At 39.2% G+C, this 27,986-nt stretch overlaps 1 protein-coding gene and 1 long non-coding RNA gene across 4 annotated transcripts in view; one reads left to right on the plus strand and one right to left on the minus strand.

Moving 5' to 3' along the window:
* On the minus strand, positions 1-21,798 carry ZCCHC10 (zinc finger CCHC-type containing 10). 2 transcript variants are annotated; one of them, XM_019799084.2, is made up of 4 exons: positions 21,702-21,798; positions 5,375-5,539; positions 2,442-2,510; positions 1-1,794 (listed from the first exon to the last, which is right to left on the minus strand). In XM_019799084.2, the coding sequence occupies exons 1-4, from the start codon at positions 21,740-21,742 to the stop codon at positions 1,527-1,529; spliced, it is 543 nt and encodes a 180-aa protein (XP_019654643.1). In that variant the 5' UTR covers positions 21,743-21,798; the 3' UTR covers positions 1-1,526. The 2 variants fall into 2 exon arrangements, with proteins under 2 accessions (XP_019654643.1, XP_002912953.1); XM_002912907.4 differs by having other exon boundaries at positions 2,442-2,483; positions 21,702-21,795.
* LOC109489540 overlaps positions 21,450-27,986 on the plus strand; it is a 17,155-nt gene continuing 10,618 nt past the window's right edge. Inside the window, exons 1-2 of one of the 2 annotated variants that reach the window (XR_004624013.1) lie at positions 21,450-21,560; positions 22,972-23,067. This is a non-coding gene — a long non-coding RNA (uncharacterized LOC109489540). Of the gene's footprint in view, positions 21,561-21,794; positions 21,874-22,971; positions 23,068-27,986 lie in introns of those variants that run through there. The other variant, XR_004624014.1, reaches the window with a different exon arrangement.

Below are 27,986 nucleotides of genomic sequence, written 5' to 3' on the forward strand. Positions count from 1 at the left end.
TGATGTTTTGAGAGTTTATTTACAATCATTGAAAGCAGATGGTTCTATAAAATGTACAAGGAATTACAGGCTCCTTCAACTTACAATATTTGTTACATATATTTCAACATTTAAATAGAAGCCCATTTTTTCAAAAGCAATGTTCTACAACCTTCTCATAAAAATATAAAAAAAGACAACATTCATAGTTTTAAAAACCCATATTTAGCCCAAATCAAGATTTTTCTACAAATGATACCTCTTTCCAGAAAGCTTAAAAGACATCATAGAATGATGTCATGCGAAACTAAAGAATTTCACCACAGCAAAGTAGTTTACTTTGAGGAAACATTGTGCAGTATTTCTCTTTAATCTCTCATGCTACATTTCAATGGTGTACATGCTATGTAAACACACCAGATTGATCCAAGCCATCCATATTTACGCAGTAGAGTGTCATATATGACCAGCTGCCATATAAACCATCCTACCACAATTGCAAAAATGTTAAAAGGCAACCTTTATGAAAGCTTAGAAAAGCTTAATAGAAGGCAACCAACATCGCCCTAATTTTCTGTTAAAATTATCTCTCTTCCTTTCTTTTCCTCTCCCACCTTTTATAGCATAATAACACGCAAAGATATTTATACCACTTTTACCTTAAGTTAGGCTTTTAAATGACTCTTTTCTGATACACAGCATTTATCAAAAGGCACCAAGATTAGACTCCTAAGTAGTTTCAGAATTTTGGCTCCTCTTCGGGTTCCTCTAGATTGATTTTCCTCAGAGAAGAGTAGCTTTACAGGACACCTGGGTGCCTTACTCAGTTAAGCGTCCGACTCTTGATCTCAACTCAGGTCTTGATCTCAGGCTTGTGAATTCAAGCCCCTCACTGGGCTCCACACCAAAAAAGGAAGTGTAACTCTAAGAACCAGAAGAAAATGAATGATATAACACAATAACTTGACATTTGTACCATCCAAAAGGTATAAATATATTAACAGGTTCCTTGAGCTTTTCATTTAGGACAAGAAGTCAGAATAACTTTCTGAACATAAACATAAAAATAGGGCACAGTTATTAAGAGGAACACTCCTAATTTTATAGTATCAGTGTATTAAATCTTATATAATAACACACAGCCAAAAGCATTAGAAATTCACTGCCACATATTCTGATGCATTATCCTGAAAACATGTCTGATACATGGCACTAACATATAACAAAGTATGGCATTTATTTCATAGGGAGAAAAGATACGTTTCATCCCAAAAACAGATTTACTGGATTCACCTATGATTAAGTTTTAGAGATATATATTAAAGATAAAAAAGAAAAACAAGATTTACCCTTAAAATAAAAAAGTCTTACATATATAATCCATTATTAATACCCTTTATGCTCGCATGATGTAAAACACTTAGAAACTTCTGAACACCAGAAATTTTGAGTGGTCTCAATCTATTTGGCCTTAACACATTCTAAATTCCCTTTCGAGAACCACATTAATGTTTGCAGTCCAGCAGTCCAAGAGCGACGGAGCAATTCTATTTCTTTTTCTTCTTCTTCGGTGGCTCGTCCTCAGAGCTGCTGTCTGTGCTGGTGCTGCTGCTACTGGAAGAGCTGGAATCTGAGTCTGAATCAGAGGACGAGGAAGAGCTTGTGGAGGAGGATGAAGATGATGAACTGGAGGAGCTTTCGTCGCTGTCACTGTCCTCTGAGGAGGATGAGGTAGACGTTTCTTCACTCTCGGATGAAGAATCACTGGCGGAACTGTCACTGCTGTTGCTGCTGGAACTGGTGACACTCTTAGACCTGTGAGACAACGCGTAGTTATTACATGCACGGGAGGCTGACGCTGAACAGAAGGGTCAGAAGCAACTGCATGGGAAACTGCACGCACACACTGAAGCCCTGCGTGCCCGGGATCGCTGGAGCTCAGCACTGGGGACTGCAGGACTGGAGGAGCCCCGCCGCAACCACGTCTTTTACTTTGGCAATTTAACTCTCTTGGACGGAGTTCAAGATGTGCTCCTACTCTATTTTGCTCCAGAATGAATAATGCTAGAATAAGGTTGCAGTGTAACAACTGGGTTTGCTTAAACCTCAGGGAGCCTGGCAAATGTTTCATAATCTTTACTTTGAACCAGATAAAGCTGGTCAACAATTTTTTTTTTACCAGTCTAATAATATTTCCTATTCTAATATAATAAGAGAGATTTTTAAGAGAAATTATTTTCAGGTATAAAGCCTCTGGAAAGTTGGAGAAAAAGGAGAAATGAAGGCAGTATGTTCCAGTCAGGTAAAGAGAGGAACATATCAGGAAATAAGGATGATACTTAATCATGAATTACAAACAAGAGACTTCAGATCCAAGCTTTATCACTATTATTTTTAAATTACTCTTCCCATCCCTCCCACTAGTATTATTACCCATATAAAACTCCTAAAGCCACACATACCTTTTTTTCTTGGTCTTCCTTTCTACATTAGTTTCTCCAATGCTGATAAACATGAGGGGGGAAAAGCTCCTGTTAATAGAGTGATTATACACAGCTCAGACAAACCCTTCAGCTAGCCCCCAAAGTGTCTTACATTGGAGAAACACTCTGTCTTTCGTGACACGTACAGAGCCCAGTATTTCTTGTTATAACCTGCCCCTCCCACTCCCCAACTCCCTCTCTAAAAAAAAAACTTCTGAATTGAGTTACCATTACCAATATTACTATACAATTGATTAAAACAATATAGAGGGACGCCTGGGTGGCTCAGTTGGTTAAGTGTCTGCCTTTGGCTCAGGTCATGATCCCAAGGTCCTGGGATCGAGTCTCACATCGGGCTCCCTGCTCAGTGGGGAGCCTGCTTCTCCCTTTGCCTGCCACTAACCCTGCTTGGGTGCTCTTGCCCTCCCCCGACCCTCTCTGACAAATAAATAGATAAAATCTTTAAAATAAAATAAAACAATAGAGAAATACAGTACAAGTTTTAATAATTATTACACATCCAAGTAATTTTTTGGAAATGCATCTCTTAATGCCATCGATTGTTTTTCTAGTTTATGTATCCGTGGATCTTACTGGCTGTGACCAGGTTCAGCATTAATTCAATTCCTATATTTAATTTTTCTAGATTTAACCTAAGAAAGCTTCTTAACCTAACTAGGTAGATCGGAATAGAGTTTTGTTGTAGCAATATCACTATTTGAATACCTCCAATGATGTGGTCCACAAGTCAAAGATGAATCATTAAAAAATACTTTTATTTATTTTTATTTTTAATTATTATTATTATTTTGAGGGACGGGGGGGGAACAGGGGTAAAGGGAGAGGGAGAGAGAGAATCTTAAGCAGACTCTACACCCAATATGGAGCCCAATGCAGGGCTTGATCTCATGACCCTGAGATCATGACCTGAGCTGAAATCAAGAGCCGGATATTTAGCTGACTGAGCCACCCAGTCGCCCCTAAAAAAGACTTTTAAATTGGTAGCCCAATTAGGCCCTTCTTCAATTTTGCTAGGAAAAAAATTACAAAAGAATTTGCTCCCAGGATGCCTGGGTGGCTCAGTCCAGTAAGTGTCTGCCTTTGGCTCAGGTCATGGTCCCAGGGTCCTGGGATCGAGTCCTGCATTGGGCTCCTTGCTCAGCGGGAGGCCTGCTTCTCCCTCTGCCTGCCGTTCCCCCTGCTTGTGCTCTCTCTCTGACAAATAAATAAATAAAATCTTAAAAAAAAAAAGAATTTGCTCCAAATAATTAGAGCTATCCACTTTCTAAGTACAAACACCAGTAATTTGAAAAATGTCTAGGTTTCTACACATGAGGAAAGGGGAAGCAGAAAAGGAGAATGAGCAGGCAAGTTCACATACAAATTTATTTTTGGAAAAATTATATATGAATGTTGATGACTTATAAATTGATTATCTATCTATTCCTGCATAACCTGTGAAGAGCTGTCATATCCACTAATTGGGAGACCACTGCCTTGCAAGTTCCTGTGGTTCAGACACTATTACACAGCTAACGTCTCTATGAAGACGCTGCTTCTGATCTGTAGCACTGAGTACACCTGGCACCTTCCTAGTTCAGTTTCTCAACCATGTTTATTTACTTAATTCATAGCAATTTTAAAAGCTTTATTCAAAAGACGCCTGGGTGGCTCAGTCACTTGAGCATCTGCCTTCAGCTCAGGTCATGATCCCAGGGTCCTGGGATTGAGTCCCACACTGGGCTCCTTGCTCAGTAGCAAGGCTGCTTCTCCCTCTCCCTGCTTGTGTGTGCTCGCTCTTTCTCTCGGACAAATAAATAAAATCTTAAAAAAAAAAAAGAGCTTTATTCAAAGGACACAAAAGAGTAAGTAACAAATTTTCAGCTACTCTCTTACCCAGTTCTCCTACAAAGGAGCCACTCTTATGGATCATTTCTGTTTCCAAAAAAATTCCATTATTCCTTTTCTTCTTCTTTAACATAAATGATAACATATTATATATACTGTTCTCTACCTTGTTTATAGTCTTAGTTTAAGTATCTTGAGTACTTATCTTGGATATCTGTCCATACCAGCTCTGAGAAAATAAAGGGAACTGCATCTGAAATGGACTTGGGAAACCCTGAAGGGGGAACTCGCACGCACAACCACTTATCATCAATTGCAGACCCCCACACAGAGACCAGGACTTTGTCCCTCAATAGGAAGGAACCTACTTTACTAGCCCAGCAGGAGGAAGGAAAATTTTCTTCTTGCCCCGCAACAGCAACAGCCCATGAGAAACTGCCCCAGTCATCCAATGAGAAGCTTGAACCCTCACTCTCCTCTGGGGACTTTTGTTTCAAACAGCCCTTCCCAATTTCCCCTTTTCCTCAATAAAAGCAAGCCCTTGTCCTTTGTTCTTTGGACTTGCCTATGGTTTGCCATAGTTTGCTTGTCCTGGATTGCAATTCCTCTGCTCGTCCCCGATCAACTCATGTTGCCGGTAAAATAACTGGCCATTTTATCTTTATGGTTGACAGCTCATATCATCTACCTCGTCATATTCTGCTGCCATTTCACTGCCAGCTGAGTCAACAAAGCAGTGATTAATAGCATGGACTGGCTGGTTCAACACTTAATCTTTCTACTTACTGGCTGTGTGACACTGACAAGTAACTCAACTTCTCCAAGCCCCAGTTTCTTCACATGTAAAATGTGGAGAATAGTACCTACCTTAACGGTACAGAGGTGATGCTTAAATAAGCTAATACTTGTAAAGAGCTTAATACAGTGCCTGGCACATGGGAAGCACTCACTAAACATTAGCTAATATTATAAATGAAATCCGGATAACCACCATGATACTTTCAGTCGCTTAATAAATTCTATCAATAAAAAAATACTCCTTTGGATATCACAGGTCAACATACCTTTGTTGCAATAATAATAATCTGTTTTCTTTTTCTTTTAAAGCTTTCTTTAGTTCTGCTGTTCTTGAAGGCCTATGTAGGTATTTTCTTTTTCCTGTGCATTCGTAAGTCCAATGTCCAAATTCCAAGCATTTCTGACATCTTACATGTTGTTTATTTGCTTCACTACAGAGCAAAAAAGAAAAAAAAAAGAATACAGGCCATAAAATTTTCACTTGATATTTTCTACCCTGAAAAGCATAAACAATATGAACATTTTTAGGTCAAAAATAAACATATTTAACACTTTAAACTGTTTACTATGTTAGATTTAGTCAAAAGGCAATATAGTAAGGAGTCAAGAGCATGGACCTTGGAAGTTAGACTGCACTGAGCTCAAATCTTCATTCCTTAATTCCATTTCAGTAACGGCAGACTAGGTAACTAAGACCAACTCCTCAGCTCAGAAATAGAAAAAATGGTCGAAACATTTTTAACAATCTGCTTGAGGCATCAAAGAACTAACAACGGGGTGAAGAACAACAAAGCCAAGATATGTCAGAAACTGGAAGTCCAGAGTAGTCAGCTCTGTGTTTAAATAGAGAGTCAATTCTTGCACTGGGAGTGTTTGCCCAGCTCAAGAGGGTAAACCTCACTTACAACAAGTTAGGGAGACAAACTATGTATCCAGAGTTTGGTCTCTGAAGAGTTATACCCTAAGAATAAACCAGGTGTATATAGAATACAGCCCAGCTTTTAGACATCTAGGAGACTAAGAAAAATCTCAATCCCTCAATCCCCGAAATTGGATTCAGATGCAGCAAGTAAAGACAGATGAAAGAACTGGAAAGGAAAAAACAAAATGGTCATTCCTCACTGATGACTTATTATGTACCTGGCAAATCCAAAATAATCTACAGACAAAAATATTTTGAAATAATTAGAATTTTTAAGTTCAGCAAGATTTTAGACTGGGGTGGGCAAAGTTTTTAAAGAATCCAATAGTAAAAGTTTCAGGCTTTGCTGATCACGAGGCAAAACTGAGGATATTATGTAGGTATTTACACAAGACAGAAAACGCAACTCCACAAATATTTTATTAATAAAAATATTTCACATAAGAGATTTAAAGGATGAAATTCTTTTGTAGAATATAACATTCCACTCATTTGAGATTGAAAGTTCATGTTTCCTATCATCAAATTGATCATATATATATACACGTAATTAACATCCTTAATTGGCAAGCCCACAAAAACGAGCAGCAAGTAGGATTCAGTAGACAACTGTTTGCTGAGCTCTGTGTTAGATATAAGGTAAACGCATAAAAATCAATAGAACTTCTATATAATGGAAACATTTAAAAGGAAATTTTAATTTAAAAGGTGATATTTATAATTTCCTGAAAAATATCAAATACCTAGAAGTACATCAAAGGAAATATGTACAAGACTTGTATGCACAATATAAACATTACTAAGAGAAATTAAACATCTAAATATGTAGCCACATAGAAAAATATACCATGTTCATAGACTGGAAAATTCAATAATGTAAAAATGTCCACTCTCCACAAACTGATCTATAGATTCAAAGCAATGCCAATCAAAATCCAAACAAGTTTTTGTTTGTTTGTTAACAAAATGTTATAAATGTATATATGGAAATTCAAAAAGGCCAAGAATAAAATACTCTTGTAAAGGAACAAGTGCGGAAGCCTTGGATTAAAAGACACTGACCTGTCATAAAGCTGTAACAATTAAGAATGTGAAATTGGAGCAAAGATACACAAACCAATGAATAGAACGGAATGTCCAGAAATAGACTAATGTATATATGAACACTTGATTTATGACAACTACGGGACCAGCAAAGGAAAGGACATATTATTAAATGGTGCAGGGACAACTGATTATGCATATGGAAAAAAATGAGACTTAAACTCTACTCTTGGGGCACCTGGGTGGCTTGGCTGAGTGTCCGGCTCCTGGGTTTCTGGTCAGGTCATGATCTTGGGGTCCTTCAATTGAAGGCTGCATTGGGCTCTGCACTCAATGGAGAGTCAGCTTGAGGATTCTCTCTCTCCCTCTGCACCCCCTCTGTATTGTCTATCTCTCAAGTAAATAAATAAATCTTTATTAAAAAAAGAAAACCTCCTGGGACACCTGGGTGGTTCAGCCGGTTGAGCGTCTGCCTTCGGCTCAGGTCATGATCCCAGGATCCTGGGATCGAGTCCTGCATTGGGCTCCTTGCTCAGTGGGAGGTCTGCTTCTCCCTCTGCCTGCTGCTCCCCTGCTTGTGCTCGCTCTCTCTTTCTGACAAATAAATAAATAAAATCCTAAAAAAAAAAATGAAAAGAAAAAGAAAACCCCTACTCTCCACCATACTGCAAACATTGATTACAGACTGCTCAAGTAATAAATGTTTTAGAAGGTGGTATAAAAAAAAATGAGATGGGGCGGTGCCTGGCTGACTCAGCCGGAAGAGCATGATTTTGAGGTTATGAGTTTCAGCCCCATGTTGCATGTAGACATCACTTAAAAATAAATTTAAAAAAAGTGACAGGAGCCCCTGGCTGGTTCAGTCAGTGGAGCATGTGACTCTTGATCTCAGAGTCGTGGGTTTGAGTCCGACACTGGGTATATATATTGCTTAAAAATAAAATCTTTTTTAAAAAAAAGTGACATATTTGACTTAAGATTTTTTAAAAACAAAACCAAAATACTAATAATCATAAAGAAAAAGACTAATAAGTTAGACTATGCTAAAATTAAGAATTTCTTTTCATGGAGGCACCTGGGTAGTTCAGTTGGTTACATATCTGGTTCTTGATTTCAGCTCAGGTTATGATCTCAGGGTTTTGAGAACAAGCCCCGTGTCAGGCCCTGCACTTGGCGTGGAGCCTGCTTAGGATTCTCTCTTCCTCCCTCTTTTTTTTTTTTTTTTAAATTTTTTTTTATTATATTATGTTAATCACCATACAGTACATCCCCAGATTCCGATGTAAAGTTTGATGCTTCATTAGTTGCGTATAACACCCAGTGCACCATGCAATACGTGCCCTCCTTACTACCCATCACCAGTCTATCCCATTCCCCCACCCCCTCCCCTCTGAAGTCTTCAGTTTGTTTCTCATAGTCCATAGTCTCTCATGTTTCATTCCCCCTTCTGATTACCCCCCTTTTCTTTATCCCTTTCTTCCCCTACCGATCATCCTAGTTCTTATGTTCCATAGATGAGAGAAATCATATGATAATTGTCTTTCTCTGCTTGACTTATTTCACTTAGCATTATCTCCTCCAGTGCCGTCCATGTTGCAGCAAATGTTGAGAATTCGTTCTTTCTGATAGCTGAGTAATATTCCATTGTATATATGGACCACAGCTTCTTAATCCAGTCATCTGTTGAAGGGCATCTCGGCTCCTTCCATGATTTGGCTATTGTGGACAATGCAGCTATGAACATTGGGGTGCATATGGCCCTTCTCTTTACTACGTCTGTATCTTTTCTTCCTCCCTCTCTTAGAAAGAAAGAATTTCTGTTCATCAAAATAAACTACAAAGAGAGTATGAAGGGAAGCCAAGAGGTTGGAGAAGGTATTACAAATCAATAAGAAAATGACAGATCATACAAAAATGAAACGGAAAATGGAAAGACTGGACAAAAATGGGCCTGGGAAATACAAATTAACACAAACATATAAAAAGTTGTTCTTTACTAATCAAAGAAAAGCATATTAAAACTCTTGAAGAGGGGCATCTGGGTGGCTCAAAGTCAGCTAAGCATCCAACTCTTGGTTTTGGCTCAGATTGTGATCTCAGAGTCGTGAGATCGAGCTCCAAGTCAGTCTCTGAGCTCATTGTAGAGTTTGCTTGAGAATCTCTCTCCCTCTCCCTCTGCCCCTCCCACTCTTGCATGCCGGCTCTTTCTCTAAAATAAATAAATCAATCTTCAAAAAACTAAACAAAACAAAACAAAAACCCTGGAAGATACTACCTATCACATACCAGAAAGACTGAAATTAAAAACTGGCAATAGAAAATGTTAGCAAGAATACATAGCAAGAGGAACACGCATCCATTGTGGGGATGAACGCAAACTGGTACAACTATTTTGAAAAAAAATTTACTATAGTTGAAGAGATGCACACTCTATGATTCAGCAATCCCACTTGTAGGTATTTATACAATAGAAATCAATGTAGTGCAGCCTGGGTGGCTTAGTTGGTTAAGTGTTTGACTCTTTTTTTTTTTTTAAGATTTTATTTATTTATTCGACAGAGATAGAGACAGCCAGCGAGAGAGGGAACACACGCAGGGGGAGTGGGAGAGGAAGAAGCAGGCTCATAGCAGAGGAGCCTGATGTGGGGCTCGATCCCACAACGCTGGGATCACGCCCTGAGCCGAAGGCAGATGCTTAACCGCTGTGCCACCCAGGCGCCCTAAGTGTTTGACTCTTGATTTCAGCTCAGGTCATGATCTCGGGGGTGTGAGATGGAGCCTACGGTAAGCTCCACGCCCAGCGTGGAGCCTGCTTAAGAATCACTCTCTTCCTCTACCTCTGCCCTTCCCCAACCACCCCCCCAACATGTGTGCGTTCTCAAAAAAAAAATAAAAAAATAAAAAAACAGAACCAGTGCACAGCTATACCAGATAACATGTGTAAGAATATTGCTCTCCTTATGCAGCTCTTAAAATTTTTGAAATAATTGTAACCTTATAGGAAATTTCTAAGTACAGCTCAAAGAACTACTTTTCTTGAACCATTTGTAAGTTGCCAACCTGATGACTCATCAATTCACAATATTTTGTTGCATATTTTCTATAAACTAGGATATCTTTCTACATAACAATGTAACCATCGAAATCAAGAAATTAATATAGATATATTCCTACTATTTAATCTTCAGACCCCATTTATTTCATCAAATGTCCCAATACTGTTCTTTATAGCAAAATCCAGTTCAGCATTCTGTTGCATTTGTCATGTTCCTTTAGTTTTCTTCTGTCTAATGAGTTCTTTAGTCGTGTCTTGTTTTTTTTTCACCTCGGCATTTTTTTAAGGTTACAGGCCAGCTATTTTGTAGAACGTGCTTCAATTTGAGTTGCTTCAAGCTCACTCAGGGGGTCTCAGTAGGAAGTTTCAGTTCCCTTCCTCTTGACCTCTCCATAGGGCTGCTCACAACATGGGTTTCCCCAGAGGGAGTGACCAAGACAACTTAAGAAAGAAATCAGTCTTTTACAACCTAATCTTGGAAATGACATATCATCACTTTTGCTGTATTCTATTGGTCACACACACCAACCCTAGTATATAATGTGGGAGGAGACTACACAAGAGTGAATACCAGGAGGCAAGGATAATTGGGGGTCATCTTGGAGGTCAACTACCACCTCTGTTATCTCTCTACATGATTAGCTTCAGGCCACGCATCTTTGGCAGGAATGTAATAGAAACGTGCAGTCCTTCTCACTGTATTCCTACCAGGCGAATAAGACCGCAATTCGTCAGTCTTATTACTGCTAATGTGCACTCTGATCCCTTGATTAAGGAGGGTCTACCAGAGTTTGCGTTGTAAAGCTACTTTTTGTCCTTTTGTAATTGTGTTCACATTAACTCTTTAATACTCTTCACTTCAAGAGGTGGAGCCCTAATTCCTTTCACCTTGAATGTGGCTTAGACTTAGTGTCTTGCTTCTAACAGATAAAAGCAGAGTGACAGAGTGTGACTTTGAAGATTAAGTCATGGAGCCGCCATGCCATGGAGACACTTAAGCAGCCTCTAGGGAGGCCCATGTGAGAAACTGAGGCCTCCTGCCAATAGTCCTGTGAATGAGCCATCCTGGAGAAAGATCTTCCAGTTCTGGTGGAGCCTTCAGATGACTGCAGCCCCTGGCAACATCCTGACCAGGACAACAAGGGGGAACATGAGTTAGAACCCTCAGCTAAGTCACTCCTGAATTCCTGACCCACAGAAACTGAGATAATGTTGATTGGTTAGAAGCCACTAAGTTCTGGGGTGATTTGTCAAACAACTCTAAGTGAAAACTGATGTAACAATTAATAACTACTTTGTGGGCTGGTATTTGACATTATATAAATATCATTTATTCATCTATCAGTATGAACTCATATTTTTTTATTTTATTCAGTGAATTTTATTCAATGAGTTATAATCCATTACCACAATTTATTTTGATACTCAATTGTCCTAGATGTGATCAGTGGAAAGGAATCGTCTTAAGCTGGATTCTGTGTTCTTTTGATATGCCTCCATTTTGGGGGCACTTCCTTGCTTTTTGGTACAACAAAACATTTCAGGTTCATCTACTTTCCCTGTCCCAGGCTGAAATGAGACTGATAGAGCTCTGATATTTAGAGTCACGTTTCTCTTTCCACTTAAGCTCTGACATTTCATATCAAATTATACATCGCCTCCCCTCTGTAGATGTTCTCTCCATCAGGGTGACAACTTATGCTAAATTGCTCCTGTGTGGACACCTTCCTCACCTTGCTTGGGATCTCATCACCCTACACTAGACCTTCCCCTCAGTGGATGCCTCCCACAGCCTGCTGTCACTGTAGATCACTTCTTACCCCACTTCAGCCCCAATACTCCAAAGCCAAGTCAACCCTCTGCTTGAAAGCCTATGCTGCTCTACACTACTTAATGGCTTTTAGGCATGACTTGCTCAAGAAGGGAAGAGGAAGAACTATAAGAATATTTGTAACAGCACGATCTGTAATATCCTCAAAACCGGAAATAACATTGAGGTAGAATGGATAATTTGTGGTACAGAATACAGTGAAATATTTCATAGTATTAAAAGTGAACAAACTTTTACAGTTTAACTTACATGGATCTTACATCTAAGAAGTCAGTTTATTTAAAAGAATCCAAATTGTCTGATTCCGTATAAAGTTCAAAGACAGGCAAAATTAAACTCCAGTGCATAGTAAGACTGGTAAAAGCACAAAGAGAAGCAAGGGAACAATGAGCATGAATGTTGGGTCACTGGTTACCTGAAGAAGGAGATCGTGATTGGGAAGGGCCTAAAGGGCTTCTGGCATATTAGCCATTTTATTACTTGACCTGGGTGGAAGTCACATGGAATGTTCCCTTTATAATAATTTGTAAGTAGCATAGTTATGTTGTTTGAACTTTTTTGTACATGTGTTATATTTCACAATAAAGGTTTTAAAAAATCTCTTCTTTCACTACATAGCTATAGGCTCTTTGGCAAACTGATTTTGGAATATTAGTTTCTCTTCTAAAAGATGTGGTAAATTCCTAATTTACTAGGTTATTGTGAGAATCAGATGAGACCATAACCACGCCTTATACTTATTGTGTGCCAGGAATTTAGGTAAGTATTAGTTATGCATAATCACATCCAATCTCCGTAACAACCCAGTGAGTTTGAAAGCACTATCCCCATTCTACAGACTTGGATGTGTAAATATTACTGTCAACGTACATATTAGGCTAATCAATTGTCTGGAGTAATGATACATGGCACTTTAAATTTTCTCATAACATGGTTGCATGATGAGATGCTGGGTTCTTAATTCTGACCTAAAGCAGTCACCTTTTTTATCCCTGGTGAACACATAATTGGTATTCACTAAATGTCTGTAAAATGCATGACTGCTGAAATAGGCAAGTGTTTAAGATAACACATATTGCTTATAGTGGGATTTTCATTAGTTTAATTCCTGCATTGTGGGACAGGTTCCGTAATCTTGACAGTAACTGAATTTTAGCATCTATCCAAAATCTAAACTAATCCTAATCTGAAGAATGAATGTTACAGGTAAAGAACTAAGACTACATCGGTAAATATGGTATTAAAAGATAATAAAGAAGACTCAGGTTTTTGTTTAGTAATAGTTCTTAAATTTCAGCAAGCAACTGCCAGAGCCATGATTATATTTGCAGACCTTATCTGAATATGTAAGGTCACAGTAAATTTTTAAGGGCATCAATAATAAAATGCTCTATGGCCTTAATATTAGCTTTTGAGGCAAAAAGAACCACTAACACCTTTAACATATACACAATTGTAAAATGCACCCCAGAAATAATAAATTCAGAAACATTAAAAAAAAACTTGTAAAAGCGTAAAATCATGACTCTCATACAAATACATATAAAACAAACACATTTCAAAGGTGTTAACTAATCATTAATCAATTCAGGGACCAGTAAGATAACGCATCAGGTTCGAAAGAGAATTCAAAGAACACACATATATATGCAATCAGGAATGTGGAAATGAATTTATAGATAGTTAAAAACTAGTTAATAGCCACATTGCAATAATCCACTGTACTGCGTTTTTATGGCTAAGTATCTTTTCTACAAGTTTCCTATACCTTACAGAGTTACAAAATAGCTCAAAGACAATGATGCATCGGCTCATAAAGTCACATACCCAGGAAGAGTGGATTAGACAAGATACCTAGTAATCTTTGTTTTGAAATCCATTTCAAAGCCTTTCACAATATTTCCTAACAACGAAACTATGACTGGTAGTGTGGGGAAGCCTCTCAGAATCAAGGAAATAAAGTCTTCTCCAACTCATAGATTGTTTTCCAAATATTAAGAAACTTATTTTTTTAAATCAATTTCATTTTTTAAAAAGATTTATTTATTTTAGAGAGAGAGGGAGAGCATGAGAGCAAGTGGGGAGCAGAGGGAGAAAATCTTCAAGCAGACTCCCCACTGAGCATGGAGCCCAATGCAGAGCCTGATCTCACAGCCCCGTGAGATCATGACTTGAGCTGAAAGCAAGCGTCGGAGGCTCAACCAGCTGAGCCACCCAGGCGCCCCAATATTAAGAAACTTACAACGTAAGTTCCCACTTATTAAAAATATTATCCACCAGCACTGTGGAGTGTTCTGTTGCCAAAAATAGAATATTCATAAATATTTAAAGCCCATCTATGATTGACATGTTCTAACTATTAATTAATCACCCCTAAGAATAGTGATCTTCCACAAAGAGTGCTGAATGAGGCAGACTTGTAATTTCAAAATAAACAAGATTAGCATTTCTTTCTAACCATGTGGATACCCTATTCACAATATTCCATTTCTATATCCTAAGCTAAGGCCTAAAGAAGTGTTCTAATGATATAGGCTTGTTATGTGAAATGACCTTTAATACCTAAAATAGTAGGACATGCCTGCTATACTGATGACCTATTGTTGGCGGAGGTAAAGAATGGGGACTTTGCATATGTTCTGATGCAAAGTAAGAATATTGCTGGTAAGAATACAAGTTGCACTTTCTGAAGGGCCATTTGGTAACTACAAGAAAAATTTTAAAAATGTACACACCAAAAAAACAAACAAGACGGTATAAATGATGATTATCTACGTGGAAAACCCCTAGGAATCTAAAACAGATCTACTAGAACTAATAAATGAGTTTAGCAAAGGCATAGGATACAAGGTCAATATACAAAAGTCAATTGTATTTCTATATAGTAGCAACAAACAATTGAAATAAAATAACCAAAATAAAAAAAAATACCACTACAATACTTAGATATAAATCTGATGGAAGTTGTTCAACACCTCTGCAATGAATTATAAAATATTGGCGAGGTAAGTTAAAAACCTTAAAAAAATGAATAAATTTTTACACAACCATTCATGGGTCAGAAAACTTAAAACTGTTGTATCGATTCTTCAAAAGCTGATCTACAGATTCAATGCAATCCCAACTGAAATCTCAGCAGTTTCTTTTGTGGAAATCGATAACCTGATTCTAAAATGCATACAAAAAATACGAATACTCTACAATAGTTGCAACAACTACGAAAAAGAACAAAATTAGAGGCCTAACACTACCTGATTTCAAGACTTACTATAAAGCTACAGTTAGCATGACAGTATGGTGTTTACATAAACAAACAGATCAATGAAACAGAACAGAATCCACACACATAACATGGGCAGGTATTTTGTGACAAAGGTGCAAAAGAAATTCAGTAGGGAAAAATGTCTTTTCAACTGTTGGTACTGGAACAATTGGACTGCGATGTGCAAAAAGACAAACTTTGATAAAGTTTGCCAGTTTCCAGTAAGATTTCTGAAAAAAATTACTGTATGGTCAAGCAATCCACTCTTAGGTTATTTACCTAAGAAAAAGGAAAATTCAGGGCGCCTAAGTGGCTCAGTCGGTTAAGGGTCTGCCTTCAGCTCAGGTCATGATCCCAGCATCCTGGGATAGAGTCCCGCATTGGGCTCCCTGCTCGGTGGGGAGGCTGCTTCTCCCTCTCCCTCTGCCCCTTCCCCCTGCTTGTGCCTCTTGCTCTTTCTCTCTGGCAAAAACAAACTAACTTAGAGGAAAAGGAAAACTTAAGTTTTACACAAAAGACTATACAGGGCCCTTGGGTGGCTCAGTGCAGTTAAGTGCCTGACTCTTGATTTTGGCTCAGCTCATGATCTCAGGGTTGTGAGACTGAGCTCACATAGGGTTCGAGGTGGGTGTGGAGTCTGCTTAAGATTCTCTGTCCCCCTCACTCTGCCCTCCCCACCACGCTCTGCCAGGAGCTCTCTCTCAAAAACAAACAAACAAACAAACCAAAAAAACTCCCCAAACTATACATGAACGTTTATAGCACTTTTACTAAAAATAACCCCAAACTGGAAACAATCAAAATGTCCTTCAAATGGCAAATGGATAAACAAACTGGTACATCCATTTGATGGGATACTATCAGCAATAATTTAAAAAAGAAGAATGCACCGTTAATACATGCAAGAACTTCAGTAGATCTCAAAGGAATTAATCAAGTGAAAGCTGCTGGACTCAAAAGGTTACACATTGATTCTATTCTCACAACACGCTGGAAAAGGTAAAATTACAGGGACAAAAAAAAAATTAGTGGTTTTCAGAGCGTGGGGTCCAGGGTTTACTTACAAAGGCTTGTGAAGAAATTTTCCCCCATATCTTGATTTTGGTGGTGGTTACATGACTATAGGTATCTGTCAGAATTAATAGAACTGTACACTAAAAAGAATAAATTTTGGGGTCCTTGGTTGGCTCAGTTGGTAGAGTATGCAACTCTTGATCTTGGGATTGTAAATTCAAGCCCCATGTTGGGTGGAGAGATTACTTAAAAATAAAAAAAAAATCTTAAAGAAAATAAAAAGAGGGTGGCTCAGTTGCTTAAGCGTCCAATTCTTGATTTAGCTCAGGCCATGAACTCATGGTCATGAGACAGACCCCGCATCAGGCTCTGCGACGGGCATGGAGCCTGCTTAAGATTCTCTCCCCCAGGGGCGCCTGGGTGGCTCAATTGGTTGAGCGTCTGCCTTCAGCTCAAATCATGATCTCCAGGTCCTGGGATTGAGCCCCACACTGGGCTCCCTGCTGAGCGGGGAGTCTGCTTCTTCCTCTCTCTCTCTCTCTCTCACAGAAAAATAACTAAAATCTTAAAAAAAAAAAAAAAGGGATTCTCTCTCCCTCTGCACCACCCCTGCCCCTGCTCGGGCACACATGATCTCTCGCTCTCAAAAATAAATACGTACAATGAATTTTGCTAAGTGTAAATTAAACATGAGTAAACCTGATTTAAAAACCTGATTAAAAAAATCCCTGATTTTAAAAAACCTGTATATTTATTATAGGAAGTACAATATGGTTTACAAGAGTAAACCTGATGGAAGCTACACTTGCAGTGAGCAGGGCATAATGTATAAACTTGTGGCATCACTATGTTGTACAACTGAAACTAATGTAACATTGTGTATCTACTAAAAAAAAAAGAAAAGAAAAAAAAGGTAAACCTAACCATCCAACAGCAAAGGAAATGTTATTTCCACTAACATTATTTTCCAACAACAAAAGGTTATTGTTATTGTTTATCCCTAAATAACACTATGAGGCCATTTAAAATATTAAAAATGGCCTGAAAGGTTATACATTAAAATGTAAAAATGATTATCTTTGGGATAGGATTATATTTTTTCATTATCTGTATTCTCCAACTTCCCTACAATGAACATGGACCACATGTGAAATCATAAAACAAATTGTAAAATATATTTTTCAAAGGAACATAAAACTAAGGAATATAGGAGAGTACTAAAAGGCCTGTAAGAGAAATATCTAAACCTAATATAAATACCCTACCAAAATAAGCTGAGGCTTGTGAAAGAAAGTATCAAGCACAACAAAAATTGTTTTGTGTTTGTTACATTTAAAGCACAAAGAACCAAAAAAGGGATAGGCTTATTATTTGGGATGCTCAGCAAATACATCACCAATGTTAAGTTATAGGCTGAGAGTACAAGCAGGATTATTTTTCTTTTGCTTCAGTCTTCCCTCAAACACAATGATATTCAGAATGGGAAGAGTAGAACTGAACACCAAGATAGTGAGGCGTGCATAACAGAGTGCTTTTATCCACTCTGAATGTGTTTAAGTCACATTGGCCCAATGTGACTGCTCCCCAACATACCAGAGATTTTTCAGGTGAGTTGACTGTACTGCTGCTGGTAATGAGAGACCCTGGCAAAAAGGAGTGGTGCTGAAAGACTAGAAGTAGGCAAAGGCAGTTTTGATTTTCAAAGTGGGGAGAAAGGTAGATTCCACAAACTAGACCAGTGAACTTGACATTCATTCTAGGCAAAATTCTGTCTGGAATTATTAAATCCATTCAGAAAGAAAAGCCCTGATCACTAAGTATCAAATCATTACAGACTAACACCCTTATTGGCTTTTGGGTAATGGTATTTTAATAAGGCATCTTGGAAAGTCTCTTACAACATCCTTGTGAACAAAACAGAACAATGAGGTAGATCAGTTGAACATCCTGGACAAAAGACTACTGTTTTGTTTTGTTTTGAAGATTTCATTTATTTATTTGACACAGAGAGAGAGCACAAGCAGGGGGAACTGCAGGCAGAGGGAGAGGGAGAGGGAGAACCAGGATCCCTGCAGAGCAGGGAGCCTAACTAGGGGGTTGATCTCAGGACCCTGGGACCATGACCTGAGCCTAAAGCAGTTGCTTAACCAACTGATCCACCCACCCGCCCCACAAAAGACTACTGTTTAATGGGTTGAAGTAAATGTATAGAGAGGTACCCAGTGATGGCCTGAGGGCTTGGTCCTCAGTTTGGACTTGTTCAACATTTTATAAATGACTTAGAGCTGCAGCTGACCAAAGCTAAGAGGGAGGGCTAAAACAAAGGATGACCAAATCAGGTTCCAAAAAGGTCTTGACAGGCTAGAACTCAGTGTCAAATCTAACAAGATGAAATTAAACAAGGGTAAAAGTAAGTCGACTCTTAAGTCCAGAAAATCAATACAAGTACCAAGATAGAGGAAGCTTGACTTGATGGTAATTCAGTAACACCTAGGGTTTTTAACTGACTGAAATCACGGTTTAGGTCCAAAGTTAGGAAGTTAGAAGGGAGCAGGGTTAGCTTCATAAGTATTTTTTTTTCAGTTCAACATAAATATTATTTTCATTTCAGTTCAACATAAACTTTTGACAGATTTGAAAAATCGAACAGGCTACTTCAGGAGGTAAGTATGTCCTTCCTGGAGGTCCTCAAGTCAAAGTTAGATAATTCTCCTGGATGGTGGAGACACAGTCCTGGAATCCAGTGGAAGGTTTAGCAGAAGAAATGACCCCACACAGTGCCAAGATTCTACAATCTACTTACATATAAATAGATGTAATTACAACTAACAAACGGAAAATAAGTTCATTTCAATTGATTTAAAGTTAACTCCCTGAAAGATCAACTGAAAGGAAGTTCAAATTTAGGCTCTCTTTTTTTCTCTTTTATTTCCTCCCTTTCCTCTATTAGTCCAAAGACTCTTAAAAAGAATGACAACGGTACTTTCACACTTCTCATAACAAACTTAAAAACAGTTTAAAACTTATTACAGAAATAATATACGCTTTTAATAAATAAAAAACTTTGTGATGAACATAAAGTGAAAAGTAATGGCTCTTCTTCTGTTCCCCCCGCCCAAATATTCCCCAAACTCTATCAGACTACCCTAACCTCTAAAAGTCTCCTTCTCTAACTCCCTGAGGACTTACTCTGTATACTATGACCACTGTTATCATAACACCATTTGTTTTCTTGCCAACAAGACCAGAAGCTTCTAAAGGCAAGATTTCTTTTACATCTGTGTAGCTCTTGTACCAAATACAGGAATTCCATAGAAAAACATTTGTTGAACTTTCTGATACTTCTGAAATGAGAAATAGCAATATTCTTTAGATGCTAAAAGTCTTTCACTTCATATTTAAGTGGACACTGCTTGGTTTTGCCATCCTAGCATTTACTATCTAACCTACCTATCTAGCTCATCATTGGTTTATAGAGATCCATCCAGTTGTGCTGGTAAAAGAACGAGATTTGCCAATCAGAGCATTAGAATCCCACAGACATGATTCAATCTACACAAATGAGATGCCATCAAATTGAAGGTGAGAAGATATAAAGGACCAAAAATCAGTGCTGCCATCTTGGGACCAACGGAATGAACCTAACCTATCTAAGTGTGGAACTAACACCCAAAAGAGCAAACCTGAGAGTTACAGACCCTGATGACATAATTTAGCACACCTATTATGTATTATATTCACTCCATTCTTGACTTCAGAATTTTCTAACTTTGAAGCCTTCTCCTCCATCAGGCATACTACCCTGACTTCCTAGGTCTTTATCCTGACGCTCAAGGAACTCTTTTCATCAGGTGTGAGAGGCAGAATCTGATGGAGAAGAGAAGGAAAGACAACCAAAAAGACTGAAGAACAGAATTGTAAAAAGAAACATACACATATATAGGCAAACAGACTATGAGTGATATATTATGGACTTGCAACTAGTAACAGCATGAAACGCTAAGAGAATGAAAAAATGGCAGGTTGTTCGGGTGTGCAGGTTGGTAGAAGAAAAAAGGCTTTACAGGAAAGGGGCATGTGGGACGATATCTGCATTAGGTGTCAATGGCAAATCTCTTGCGTCACTCTCTCTTGGTCACTAGCCACAATGGCCAGCTTTCAATTCTTAAAAACAAAAGTTCTTGGGGAGCCTAGGTGGCTCAGTCAGTTGTGCAGAGGGCTCTTGATCTCAGCTCTACGTCACGCTATCAGGGTCAGGGAAGCCCCATGCTGGGCTCCAAACTGGGTGTGTGGCCTAAGATTCTCTCCTGTCCCCCTCCCTCTCTTAAAAAACCCCCCCAAAACTAAAGTTCATTCCTGTCTGAAAGCAATCATGCCATTGTCTGATGCTCTTTCCCCAAATCCTCTCATGACTGGCTTTTCTGTCACACTTTCAATCTCTGTTCAAATGCCACCACTTCAGAGATGGCTTTCCAGTCCAACCAACCTAACCTGGGCCTTCCTTTCTATCATGTCTTATTTCCTTCAAAGCTCTTTTTTTTTTTTAATATTTTATTTATTTATTTGACAGAGAAAGAGACAGCCAGCGAGAGAGGGAACACAAGCAGGGGGAGTGGGAGAGGAAGAAGCAGGCTCCTAGTAGAGGAGCCTGATGTGGGGCTCGATTCTGAAACGGTGGGATCACGCCCTGAGCCGAAAGCAGACGCTTAATGACTGAGCCACCCAGGAGCCCCTCCTTCAAAGCTCTTAACACCAGCTGTATTTACTTAAAATGTTTAGTTTATCGACCGTTTACCAATGGAATGTAAGTTTCCTGAAAGCAGGGATTCCTGTCTTGAACATCTCTTTTTCTTTATACCCAAATTCTGGCAGAGAGCGACAGATAATGAAAAAATTTTACTTATTGAAAGAATGAATGGCAGAAAGTGAGAAAATAACTTGGGAGGAAAACCGGCGTTGTAGTCAGGCTGTTCCTAAGGAAGGCGATGGGAAGGGGGCAGAAAAAGCCAGCTGGGTTGGAGACTGCATAGGGAACTGAAGGTTTACGTCGGTGAGAGTGGAAGGCGTCAGATCAGGGCTTCAGGCTTCCCCTGGCCACCCGTAGGGTGAGCGGATGGGTGAGCAAAGGGGCATACGCCACTTAATGCCCAACTCCTGGGCGTCCCCTGTGCGGAAAACAAACGCTAGGCTCTCTTCAGACCTCCCCCCCAACCCCGCAACCGAGGTCCCGCCCCGTGGACCTTACGCAGTCGTCTCCCACGCAATCACTAGCCCATGGATACCAAACTTATCACCCCGGCCGAGCCCCTGTGGAGCAGCAACAAGTAAGAAAAACGACCACCCTCTGCCCGTCCCTACTGATGATCCGATGCCTGCCCCGCGTCCCGGCTCCTGCTCACCCGCCGGCTGACGCGATTCTCCCCGCCCCCAGCCCGCCCCGCGGCCCTACTCAGGCCCTCACTTACGCTTGTCTCCGAGCTATGAGCCGATGCATGGGAGTCGCCATCTTAGCGCGGCTGAAGACTGCCGCGCTGGGTTTTGGGAAACTCCTCGGAAGGGGCGGGGACTTTGAACCTCGCGTCCGCCTGCGTGGGCGGAGCCACTCTGGCTTGGAGGGCTTCTGGGGCAACTTTTGGGGTAAGCAGTGGGTGGGTAGATGGTAGGTCTTGTTTCCTGTGTGGGTCTAAGAAAGGAATGAGGCCGGTTGTCTCACATGAACAGGCTTTTGAAGGATGAGTACAGGTATACTGCGTGTAGAGGCAGGTAGAAACATTCTCAAACGAGGGACATATATATACATATATACATAACGATGAATAAAACTGCAGTGTTCAGGAAGTAGTCTGGAAAGCAAAATAAAAAGGAATGAATTGAGCAAGATTGGGACCATAAATTGAAAGACTGACTTTAGTAAACCATATAGTGCAAATATATGCTAATTATTTCAATATTTATGTATTTCAAAGGGATGGTATAAGGACCGAAAGAGACTAACTAAAGCTGCTTTGTCTACTGGAAAAAGATTATACAAATACTAATTATTTTAGGATATTTTAGCATTTAGTGGCAGATCATGGAAATTTTATTCCCTTAAATCCACATTCTTTGAACCATATATAACTTTTTTGAAATATATATGTATGTATGTTTCTGGGCTTCCACTCATTTTTCTCAGGTATTATTTATGGAGTGCCTAAAATGTTTTAAAAAGTGAGGATAGAGCATTGAACAAATAAAATCCTTGCACACACGGAGCTTTCTACAAACAATAAACAAAGGAGATGTCCAATGAGCATAAATACTCTAAAGAAAAAAAAAATTCAGGGTAAGGGGATAAAAAGTGGTTTCACACTGAGAATTAGAGAAGGTGATATCCTTGCCCCTTGATCACATCTTGTTCTTAAGAAAATGAAATCTTACTATCTGTTCTATTCTTCAGCTTGCTTCCTTCATTTCTCAATGTACTTATGGACATCTTTTCCCATGTGAGCACATACAGATTTGATTCATTCTTTTTCTACGTTAAGTTATATGGATTACATGGATATGCCACAATTTATTCAACCAGTACCCAATTTTGAACAATTAGATCATTTACCCACAAAGATGGGATGAATAGATTTTTAAGCACTCATCTGTGTTTCTATAATATGACTTTCTGGAAGTAAAATCGCTGGGTCAAAGGGTATGTGCACTTTTAATTTTGATTGGTATTATCTTTTGTCCTTTAAATAGGTCTTACCCAAATGTGTTTCCTCACCAGAACTGTGAATGGTCAAACTTTTAAACTCTTTCCTATCTAATAAGCCGACTGATATGTTATTGATGAGGGTAAGTACTTTTCGATGATCATTGGAGACTATTTTTTTCATGAATTGTCTGTCAAATTCTTTGCTCATTTTTCTATTGGATTTTTATCTTTTTAATAATGAATTGTAGAAACTTCATATGTTACACAAAGACACTTTGTTTTATATTTTACAAATATTTTTCCTTTCAACTGTGTGATCATTTACCCTGTACAGAGACATTAAATTATTAAATAGGCATTTTTTCCCAACTTTTTTTTTTTTTTTGAAGTAGACTCCACACTGGTCATGAACTCCTGACCCCAAGATGGAGACCTGAGCTGAGGTCAAGAGTTGGACGCTTAACCAACTGAGCCACCCAGGTGTCCCCTAAATAGACATTTTTTTAAATTTAAAGATTTATTTATCTTAGGAAGAGAGTGTGCATGTGCACTCAGTGGGAGGTGCAGAGGGAGAGAGAGAGAGAATCTCAAGCAGACTCCCCACTGAGTGCGGAGCCGGACATGGGCTCGATCCCATGACCTGAGCTGAAATCAAAAGTCGGACACTTAACCAACTGAGCCACCCAGGTGCCCCCCCCCAAATAGGCATTTTTAATGGTCTTTTTCTTTATGGGTTCCTGGATTTAATGCATGCTTAGAATGGCCTTTTATGTCCCCAAATTATTGAGATGTGTTTTGAGCAGCACTCGGATGGCTCAGTCAGTAGAGCATGTGAGTCTTGATGTCGGGATTGGGAGTTCGAGCCCCATGTTGGGTGTAGAGAATACTTAAAAAAATAATAATAAAAAATAAAATATTTTCTTGTAATTCTTTAGTTACAATTATGGTTATATTCTTAATCCTCATTTTTAGTTTTTGAAATACCATTTACTAAATAATCTATCACTTCTTTATTGATTTGAAATGCTACTTTCTCATATACTAAATATGTACAAATTTAGTTTGAACATTCTGTTTTCTTCTGAAGATCTATTTTTGTCAGGATGTGTCATTTTTTTGATTTCCATGGTTCAGTAGGACATTTTGATATCTGGCATGGTAATGCCTCCTAATTAATCCTTCTTTTTCCTCAATTTTCTTCATTGCTCCTAGGTATTTATTTCCTTAGATAAGCCGTATTCTCAAATTTTCAAGTTTCCCACAAAACAAGATTCACCTGTCAGCTAATTTTAAAAGAAACTGCATTATAGCAAATATGAAAAGATGAGACAGAATGAGCTATAACAAAGCAAATGGCATTATTTGTGATGATTTGGTTGCATACCTGGAGAGCCTATAAGAATTAATTAAAAGTCTATAAAGAGTTCAACATCAGGGTCAGATATATACACACAAAAGCCAATAATAACTCACTTTTTCAGGGGCAACAGCAAGCCGATGTAGCTGTTTCCCTTTGAGACCCAGGGACCCTCAGCTTTGTTCAGAGAATTTAGGCCAAAATTCAGATGCTGAGTTTTGTAAACCTTAATGGGTTGTAGCTGAAGGAATTAAAAACTCTTGTGAAAGCTGCAAGTAATTGCTATCTGACAAGAATGAACATTTTACTAGTCTTTAAGCAGACTGTTTCTTTACTCTTGGAAAACCTAAGTGTCTTCCAGTTACACAAGATGTCTCAAAGAACTGGGGGAAGGATGGATGTAAAAGACATGTGTTGGAGACAAAGTTGCATCTCTCTGGCCTGGGATGCTTTGGGGCAAGCAAGATGATTGTTCCCTGCTCTGACCCTGGCCCGTTAGTGAGCACCTGTGATTGGAGAGCAACAGTGGAGCACAGAGCAGGGCCTGCTTCAGGGGCAAACTATGTACAGTTCAGAGCCCTGTGCTTAGAAAATTCCACATTTGGTTTAATGTTCTGCTACTGCCATTTTAAAAATTCATAATAACTTTTGAACAGGGAGCCCTGCGTTTTAGTTTTGCACTACACCCTATACATCATGTAAATGGTCTACACCAGAAGTTGGTCAAAGTGTTTTCACAAGACACTGTGAGATGAGTGAAATGCAAACTAGATCCACCAGGATCAGAAGAGGGAAGAGACCTGATCCTCCCACCTTTCCTGGAATTCAGAATCAGTCTTCTCCCTGAAGATTGGTGGCTATTGTTAAAAAAAAAAAAAAGTTTTTTACCCTTTCATTATGTTTTACAACTAGTTATTGTAACTATTGGAGAAACCTCAGTGTTGTAAAATTAGAACCTGGGGCAAAAGCAAATGTGGGTTCTTGCCTCATATGCCTTTGAATACAAAGAAAGGAGACATTTCCTTTACAGTAGGATAAGAGAATTTGACTGATTTTGTTAATAAGAGAGTCAGAGCAGGGAGACTATATGTTTTGTAAAGAGGAGTAGCCATGCAAAGGGACTGGCAGAAGGGCTTTTGGGCCTGTGGGTATGAGGCTCTGGTTCCCCGAATGGAGAAAGGATGGCTTTCCCATCCACCTCTGGGCACGGAGGTGAGAACAGTGCCTGAAGCTCCTTGTAAGTGGGGAAGAGCTGCCTTCCCCAGTTGCTTCTACTTCCTGAGATGGCTTGACTGCTAATTACTTGAGAGTTGTGTCATGTTCTTTTATCTTCAGACAGAGCTGCTGGGACTCCTGTCTTTGGGCCTTGATAGAACACTCTACTCTGACATAGCTTCAGGGAGTGCTCCTAGGGCTGTGAGATTGTGAGTGCAGGATTTGCTGCTTCCCTCTCTTATAATTAAACGTGTCTGCAGTGCGAGCAAAGGAAGTTGAAAGGACCAAGGAAGTGCTGAAAGGACCAGAGATGAGAGACCAATAACTACCTAGACTTGATTGTTTTCTGTTTAGGTTGTCATGGCTTCTCTTTAGTAAATCCCTTTTGTGATGAAGATGGTGCAAATTAGGGGGCACCTGGCTGGCTCAGTCAGTAGAGTATGTGACTTTTGATCTCAGGGTTGTGAGTTCAAGCCCCACACTGGGTGTGGAGCCAACTTAAAAAAAAAAAAAAAGGGTTCAAGTCTGGTTTCCGTCTTGCTCCCAAAGAATCCTTGATTTTATCACCAGAGGTAGGGTTTATCCCCCTGAGAGACTCAGGCATCCGTGTTTCAATTCTCAAGGTAGGGTATTGGGAAAGGTTTTCAACTGGAAATGTGTCTCTGATAAACCTCATTGGCTACAATGCCGCCACCGTGCGAAGCTTCAGGTGTCTTGGTTAAGTGATTTATCCAAGGTACATAGCCCTGAGCTTTTTCCATTGTGTACCTCTCCCTCCCCTCCAGCCAGTTGGGTTTATTTTGAAATAATATAGAACCGCTTCCCTTATATCATTGAGGATTCAATTGCAAGAAGCAAAACTATGGCTAAATAAACAAGGTATTTATTGGTAGCGTATTAGCCAGATCATAATTTAGAAGGAGGAATTGCATACCCAGCCTTGAGAAATTCTTGAACCAGAAGAGTCCAGAGCTTACTAGTGGGGAATTTGTATGCTATTTCTTTCGACTCTTGCCAGCAGATGGTTGGGTCCAACCCCCTGCAGTACCTGTGTTGTGCATGTCAGATGTAAAGTTCCCTGTAAGAGTTTCCCTGGCTTCTTACTGAGTTGTGTCCATCTCTCTAGCCATGGATGGGATCCCACAATCAGCAGCCTCATCATTCTGATGAGGAAGAATAGAGGAACACCTTAAGGAATGAATGCTGAGCAGAAAAAACAAAAGATGTACATTATCTCCTGTAAAAGGACCTTTCTACAAGATCTTTCGTGTAAATTATTCACAGCTAGATGCAGGCAGGGGGAGAGGTCACAATGTTTTGCAAAGGCATATACAGTGACCAAGCATTTAGAGATGTCATATAGCAAACCCAAAGGAAAATAGCTCTCTCTATCCCTTTTCTGGTGAGGATGATAAACTTCTGTGCTCTAAATCCAGTCATTTTAATTGCCAAGTCGTGTGGTAAATGTTTTATTAAAGTTCATATGAAATTCAGAATGATGTTCTAATATTTCTTTTTTTTTTTTTAAGATTTTATTTATTTATCTGACAGACAGAGAGAGAGCATAAGCAGGGGGAGCAGCAGAGGGAGAGGGAGAAGCAGACTCTCAGCTGAGCAGGGAGCCTGATGCGGGGCTCAATCCCGAGACCCTGGGATCATGACTTGAGCCAAAGGTAGATGCTTAACAGACTGAGCCACCCAGGCACCCCATCTAATACTTCTTCTAGACATATCCCCATTCATTGAACTGCTCTGGCTTCCCACCCCCTCCACTGCACCTTCCCAGCAGTGTGGGTCCTAAGGCTAAAATGACTTCATTCCAGTCTTGAATAGTCTTGAAACCACGCCTCCTTTTTTAAAACACAAGTAATCCATTTGCATTATGGAAAAACTTAGAAATAGAGATTAAGAAAAAATAATGTATATTACCTTCCCCTACCTACAGAAAGAAATGTTCGAAGTTCTCTCTTGGGAAATGTAGATATTTCCTGTATCCATAACTCCCCTTAACTAATTACAACACATTTTGAAATATCACAGACAATGTCTGGGGAATTTTAAATTGTCCTGAGCAGCCTAAGTAGATCTTTCTTCTTGGTGATTTTTTTTTTTTCCAACAGCACTTATTGAGGGTCACATGCTGTGCTTTTAGGTAATATTTCTAAAAGTTGAGGTATAATTTACATAGAATAAAATGGACAAGATTTTGAACTGTATAGTTTTGACGAATTTTACCAAGTGCAAACACCCATGTAACCACAAAAGATGCAGCCACCACCTAAATCAAGATCTAGAACAGTCTCTCAGTGATTTTACAAATCGTAAAGCCACGTTGCATAGCAAGAGACATGAGGAGTAAGAGTTCTACCATCATGGTGGTCTATCTGGACTGGAATGAAGGTGTCCATTTTTCGCGTTTCACAGTGTCCACATTGCTCTCAGCCCTGTTTTTTGGCCATTAGGGGAAGGATGCTGTCCTATGTGTAG

The sequence above is a fragment of the Ailuropoda melanoleuca genome, chromosome 3 (genome assembly GCF_002007445.2).
Source record: "Ailuropoda melanoleuca isolate Jingjing chromosome 3, ASM200744v2, whole genome shotgun sequence".
NCBI classification, from domain to species: domain Eukaryota; kingdom Metazoa; phylum Chordata; class Mammalia; order Carnivora; family Ursidae; genus Ailuropoda; species Ailuropoda melanoleuca.

Bases quoted from the DNA above. Each gene is read 5' to 3' on its own strand.
- ZCCHC10 (XM_019799084.2), bottom strand. From the start codon at position 21,742: ATGGCGACTCCCATGCATCGGCTCATAGCTCGGAGACAAGC. The intron at 5,540-21,701 runs GTAAGTGAGGGC...TTTGCTCTGTAG, and splicing joins CTCATAGCTCGGAGACAAGC to TGAAGCAAATAAACAACATG. The intron at 1,795-2,441 runs GTATGTGTGGCT...GTTGTCTCACAG, and splicing joins AGGAAGACCAAGAAAAAAAG to GTCTAAGAGTGTCACCAGTT.